Source organism: Sinohyriopsis cumingii, chromosome 19 (assembly GCF_028554795.1).
Source record: "Sinohyriopsis cumingii isolate HCF-2022 chromosome 19, ASM2855479v2, whole genome shotgun sequence".
NCBI lineage: Eukaryota > Metazoa > Mollusca > Bivalvia > Unionida > Unionidae > Sinohyriopsis > Sinohyriopsis cumingii.
In genome coordinates this window covers 40,528,761-40,535,912 of record NC_142979.1, presented here as the reverse complement: position 1 = coordinate 40,535,912, position 7,152 = coordinate 40,528,761, and the positions used below count along the sequence as shown (strand labels likewise).

The 7,152-nt window shown below is 35.7% G+C and overlaps 1 protein-coding gene across 1 annotated transcript; it reads left to right on the top strand.

Annotated features, from left to right (window-relative positions):
• The first annotated feature begins 2,258 nt into the window (after window positions 1–2,258).
• On the top strand, window positions 2,259–6,888 carry LOC149775550 (turripeptide Ici9.1-like). Its single transcript, XM_089943917.1, has 3 exons — window positions 2,259–2,336; window positions 5,962–6,094; window positions 6,723–6,888. Exons 1-3 carry the CDS (start codon window positions 2,282–2,284, stop codon window positions 6,787–6,789), a joined length of 255 nt encoding a protein of 84 aa, XP_089800043.1. The 5' UTR covers window positions 2,259–2,281; the 3' UTR covers window positions 6,790–6,888.
• Window positions 6,889–7,152: the final 264 nt, after the last annotated feature.

Here is a 7,152-nt window from a genome sequence, read left to right as displayed (position 1 = left end):
TAAAAAGTAAAACGAAATACAATATGATAAAGAGTAAGACCTAATACAAGATGTGAAAGAGTAAGACCTAATACAAGATGATAAAGAGTAAGACCAAATACAAAATTTTAAAAAGTAACACCAAATACAATATGATAAAGAGTAAGACCTAATACAAAATGTGAAAGAGTAAGACCTAATATAAGATGATAAAGAGTAAGACCAAATACAAAATTTTAAAAAGTAACACCAAATACAATATGATAAAGAGTAAGACCTAATACAAGATGTGAAAGAGTAAGACCTAATACAAGATGATAAATAGTAAGACCAAATACAAAATTTTAAAGAGTAAGACCAAGTTCAAGATGTTAAAGAGCAATACCAAATACAAGATGTTAATGAGTAAGGCCAAATAGAAGATGTTAGAGGGAAAGACCGTTTACAAGATGTTAAAGAGCTAAACCAAATACAAGATGTTAAAGAGTAAGACCAATTACACTGTGACACATTGGACAGAGGGGAGACGCAGTGATCCGTTCAGACACTTGGGGCCCCTGTATCGGAAGAGAGTTGTCTCATGATATTACATATTGTAGGTTTGAATTGTTCTACGGTGTTCTTGAGAGTTTCATTACATTCATATAAAAATGAATTAACGTGCAGCTTATTAACCCTCTTAAGCCCACGGCCCAGTCCACACGAAATCCCTGCTCAACATCACCACTCCCACTCACCACTGCATAAAACTCAACGAACACCCTCCCCTAAAAAGCCCATAATAAATACGGATTGGGTTGTTATGACTGTTTTTAAAAACTGTGGTTGAATAAATTCTGAATTAAAGAATGTGTCATTGTTCATTTCGCTGGTGGTATTATAGATGCCTCCCGGTAATATCACTATCAGACAATATTCTGCCCCTTTTACCTGCCATTTTTTGTGAGTAGTAACCTTAATTATGACGAAATTGAAAGTCTTAGAATATATGAATAGAGTCAACTTAAATTTAAAACTGCTGCTTTAAGTAAAAGAACCATATAGTGAAACTGTTTCTTTTCATTCATTTGCAATGAAATTAAAACTAAAAGAAGAAAAAGCAAATTCGCATCGTGCATACTAATCAATAGGCAATTATTTGACCCTTTTATGGGTATAATTATTTTAGATCCATCCACAAGTTCTTTTGCAGTTTATATCGTACACTACATAAACCAACTCTGTGTATCACATGCAGTATATTAACTCTAAAATGCGTATCATCCTGGTTTGATGTTTGCAAAATAGGAGTTAATTAGATCACGATCACATGGCTTACATGCATTTGGTACATACTTATGTCGTGGTCATCTTCAAAATCAAAGGGCAAAGAAAACACTTAAAAGAACCAGTTTTGTCAATAGTTGGAAGTTTGGATCTCACTTAAGTTTATCTCGTCTTCTTAATGCCTTTATAAGATTTAACAAAATTGCCTAATCATAGTCTTGTTGCGCAAATAATTAAAACTTTGTAGCATGCTTTGATGCAGAAACGTAAAGTTTCTTGAAAAGAACTATGACTGGAACATTTTTGTACCTTTGCATGAATATGTATTTATTATGTGTCAGGTTTAATTTCCATGTTTTTTGTGTCCTCTTCGTCGTTGTCCTGATAAAAGCAGTGAACGAGCCTCGTCTTGTAAAATGTTTTTTCAGAACCCAGCGGAATCAATTGTTTTGGGATTGAACAATGTTCCTTGATGTACGTCGTGGATGGATTATATTTTTCTGTGACAATCGATGACTCTTAGATTCGTTAAAACAAATCCTAGCATCCTGTTAATATCCCTCTGTATTGTTATTTCTATAGAATTTAGGTAACAAATCCCTTTTTTTATTTCTGTAGGAACCAGATTGTAGCCTTTTGTTATTTCCCTAGCATCATTGTAATATTCCTTAATGTATCATTTTGTTGTGTCCCTGGCAGAGCGCTCCATCTAAAATCTGTAAACCCAATGAACAAATCGGTTGCTGTTGAGCCTTAGAAAATAAATATTCTCCCTTCCGCTACATCGTCAGCTGAATAAGCTGATAATCTTTGTTTTTGTTTGATAGAAGAACATAATGAAGTATGGACGGACCGATAAACAGGTATATATTGTGGATAGATTTCCTTTTTGACAGTAATCCATTAAACAGAAGTTGTTTGTATATGTATTTATCCACCAGTACAATCTAACGCCAAGAAATCGTGTATATAAGCTAGATTAGAATAGGGACTAGCCAGACCAAGCAGTGTTCCCGTAGCGGCTAGTCAGTTAAAAATGAAGAAAGGTGCATTTATTTTCGTCGTCTGTCTCATGCATTATATCCAGTCAGGTACGTCTTTACATATTACTGACTAATTTTGTTGTTCATATTCATTATAAGATATATTAATCTTTGTTAGGAACTATCCTTTCTGTTTTTGCCCTTATCAGGAGTAACGTATCCGTCGACTTTGTAAAGGTTTTTGGAAAATTCAGTTGTTTCAGTCTTGTCCTGAGTCTCAATGAAAGTGAAAGGTTATCCTGAGGAAATAATTTCCCTTGCACTACAATGGAATGCACATGGGCACAACGTTACAACGCAGAAGACTTCATCGTATTTCTCAGATGTAAATATATATAGCCGAGTCGCATACTTATTGTCATAAGTATTGACAATTTAAAACGATGGAAAGAAATGCGTAGTTTAGATTTGTTTTTATATTTTTATATGTATCTGATAGCGATCAATTCAGTTATTGCTGCAATGTTTGACTGATTGATTGATTCATGCATAGCGTCCCACTATCCTTCTTAACTATATCTACAATTCGTTTTCTTATCTGCTGATGAACTGTCTATAGGTCTGTATGTCTGTCTCTGGGGAATACAATTCCTCTCAAACATTGCCATTCCTCTCTCTACTATGCATGAAATATGGGATAGATCTCAAACTTTGCCAATCATCTCTCTACTATGTGTGAAATATGGGATAGATCTTAAGAGAAGGCATATCTTGGTGTTATGACAGACCTTCCATCGTAAGTGGAGAGACAGAAATGACCGGCATACAGCTACTGGTTCTCTGCACATTTCTTTTTGGTACGTCATTCTCTTCCATTCTCTCTTTCTCGAAAGACTCAGCGACTTAAATTTGTATTCATTTAAAATATTTTCAGTCACTTCAAAACGATTGCACTCTTTCCGCATCCGCTTGTCACTTTCCTCATTAATACGTGTGCGTGCGTGCGTATGCGTATGTATGTATGTATGTGTGTGTGTGTTTATAACATGGCTTTGGCATAAGGCAATGTGATATGAAAATAGTATGGGTATATCAGTGTGCGTGATTCGCAAATGGCTCATATTGCTTTTATATTCTCCAGATCTAGTTCGAGATGAATTGTCAATTTTCGCCAAATATAAAACAGGAATATAATGATATAATGAGAGAAAAAATTATTATTTACTACTTAATCAATACTTTATAAATGAAGTAAACATTATACACTTTTATCGTAATCCCTCCACCTTTCCCTGCTTTTATGTGTCTCCTTTCTAAGTTGCCTCTCTTTCTCTCTATCTCTCAATCTATGATGGTACAACCGACAGTTAAACTGATCATCTCAGGATATATATATATATATATATATATATATATATATATATATATATATATATATATATATATATATATATATATACAGAGAGAGAGAGAGAGAGAGAGAAAGAGAGAGAGAGAGAGAGATTATCTTATGGTCCGTATCAATTGCTGAGTCTATGAATTGATTTATGTTTTCATATGTTGATTGTTTATTTTTATTAGAGTCCATAAGTAACTCTGGGTATGTGTGTGGTGATCCAATCTCTTTTTGGTTTTTGATAAATATTTTCCGAGCGGGTTTATATTTTGAGCATATATTGAATACGTGGTGTAGATCTTCGGTGGTGTGGCAGTAAAGCAGTTAATGGTTGTTGGTGTGTGTCTTATAAACCTTCCAAAACTGCTTGCTAGTTTAGTTTTTCCAGTTATTATCCTGTTTATGGTTTTCTGTTCTAAATATGTACCCTTAGGTAGCTGTATGTTCCTATCTACATTTTTGGAGGTTTCATGGTGCTTTCTACCTTTGTGGAGGAGTTCCAAAAATCTTGCCATGTTTGGTCTATATATGTTTGTGCGAAGCTTATTGCTTCTGTAGAGCTATAGTTAAGCTTGATAGAGTTTTGATCTCCTAGTTTAGTTTTTGCAACTTTGTCTGCTGTTTCTTTGCCAGAGATTCCAATGTGCGACGGTATCCACATGAGCTCGAGATACACATACGTTCTTGTATGGTAAAACATACGTCATAATGCAGCACGTAATCAATTACTTCTCATACACACATCAATAATTCCGACACATCAATATATATTCCTAATCATGTTATACTAAGCAATATCACAATAAGCCGATGCATTTCTTTAGCTTAAAACTTATACAAAGTACACAAATATTCAAATATCCATGCTTTGATATATGCGTACATCTATAGTAACTAATCTTACATACTTCATCCATTTCCCAAATTCACAATTCAAGCATGCGTAAATTCTAACATCACGCATTAATAAATGTATTGGGTTTTTATTACAATGAAGTAACATACTAGCGAATTACAAAATTAGTTCTGACCACATGCTAACAATCAACATAATTCTTTACGTAAAACTCAAGCCCATTTTCTCAAATACTCATGCAAATGAAACTTTACAAAGGTAATTCTACATACTAAAAGATGGTAGTAATTAAGTATACATACTACAGATAATTACAATTATGATGCCGTAATACTCTGCAAATAAATGACTGACCCTTTCGAAGCTTTTTCTGTGTTGAAAATATGCCTCTAAGTTTTACCGCCAAATTACGAGTGGCTCTCTCGGAGTAACCTTATATTGCTCAGTAATCTTCCTAGGCGAGACTGACTTTTCATTTACAAGTTCGAATGTATAATTCGCGTCGAATTTTAATCACGCCCTCTATCTCATGTTCTGATTGGATATCGCTGTGGACCGATCTGTCATGGTAGGGACGTAGGAGAACACGCCTTGTTCCCCACCCAGGAGCATCCCTCTGATCTTAGGACTAAGCTGTAATACATAGGTGTGAAGCGGGAAACCTTTGTCAAATGATGCGTGCGGTAGCCTTTGCCAACTCAAGTTTCCCGGTCTTCTGACTGGTCACGGTAACATTGCGGAAGAAGTTAACACTAGCCTGTGGAAATCTTTTGACATCAAACACATGGCCCCAATAATATATCCAAGACAGTAGATAATAGCTTATACATGACTCTATAGCTGGGGCTTAGCAAACGTGACATGGTACTTGTAGGAGACTCGAACTCAGTTCTTTGTTGTTGCAGTCTTAATTGCATTGAATCTTTATTAGCCGGAACTGAGGTTCGTATACAAGACATTCGGATGTAAATGAGGCATTTCTCACCGCTTCATAGAAAAAAATAATGTTTTAAATAAGTTTTTTCTTTGACTAAACATTCGGCTTTTATTTTTTGGTTATTTTGTGCTATCAATAATATGCACAAAAATGAGCAATCTATAGTAAAAAGCCAATTTTAAGAAAGAGGTTACTCGGTCGTTGGTTTGTTTAACGGTAATTTAATCAAATTATTGGTTATATCATGCCGCGAAAATAAGACTTAAGTGTCTTTATCGAGGACAAACATTCGCATGAAACGTGGTCTGTTCTGGGCGGGTAACTTGAATCAGCCGTCCTGTCCTTCCTGGGCATGTAACTAGAAAAGACGTCCTAAGACACACCGACTCAGCACCTGGTCTGGAAGAGTAGTAGGGAGCAGCCGAACTGATATCGCCTGGGGGTGGCTAAGTGGGGTGGGTAACTTCAAAACTCGCTCTAAACAATATATTGCTTTAAAAAAGTCAACAAAAATAATATTGTCCTGTTTCTCCTCGTCGATCAGGAGTAAGTGCCTTGACACCGGCGGACGACCCATCAAACTGCCATTGCACGTGTTCCAAAATTTACATGCCGTTATGTGCCTCCGACGGGAAGACATACGACAGTGAATGCGTCATGCGATGCAAAGTATGCTTGTAAGTATCGTACCGCTCTTTTGTTATTGCCATTTACTTGGTTAACCATCCTTCCATACGTTATTATTCTAATTGTTATGAATCACTCCGAATATATCGATTTAAACTGAAACCAATCCCCGATTAAGACTAACATAATTTACCTACCTATTTATATAACTTCTAACGAACATATATTTACACGCCTGTTCTTGCGGGGGGCCCCGAGTGGCCCAGTGGTCTAAAGCGCTCTCTGCCATCTCACCTCTGTCTGTGTAGGTTCGAGTTTCGGATTCGGCCAATGTGGGTATGGGAGAAAGCTTGCCAGTAGCTTTTCCTGGGTTCTTCCTGCACCATTAATACTGGCCGCCATGTATAGTCTATCGTGTGCTGAAAAATGGCGTTAATCCCTACAACAATAACTAATGCTGTGTGATAAATGTCTGTCATTACAAATATATATGGCAAAGTTTTGAAACATGTTACGTGTGGAAAGACAATGGTTATTGCAAGGTCCTAATTCCGACATTGTGTACATTTCTTTAACAATAAGAACTCTTATTATAACCCAATTTACAAAAATCGCGACATGAGTAAGTAGTTTGCAGACTTATTGACCCACTATCATTACGTTGTTTTTATTTTCCAGAGCCGGAATCGATCCCGAGAGTGTGAAAGTTGTTCATTTTGAACCATGCGACGGTGAAGCATCTTAATGCCCACGTCATCAAAACGCTGTAGATGCTCTTAAGATGATATTGTCTTATCTTATTTAACACCATAAATAAAAATAAACGCAGCGTTACAATATTGTACTTGCGTGCATTGTGTATACTATTAGCTTAGATCTGAACTACTTTATATTTCTATATAAAGGACATATGTTCTTAAATGACACACATTTTGTGGTCTTTAACTGTCCAAATAAATTAGTTGAAAAGTATATGGAATGAAAATTAGTTTTAGGGCAAAAATAAACATGATTTTGCATAAACTGGAATGCACTTTAGTCCCGGAATCTATTAAACATAGTCAAATTATCTTGAGCGCAGTTTTTGAAGAAGTTGTTTGACAGTACG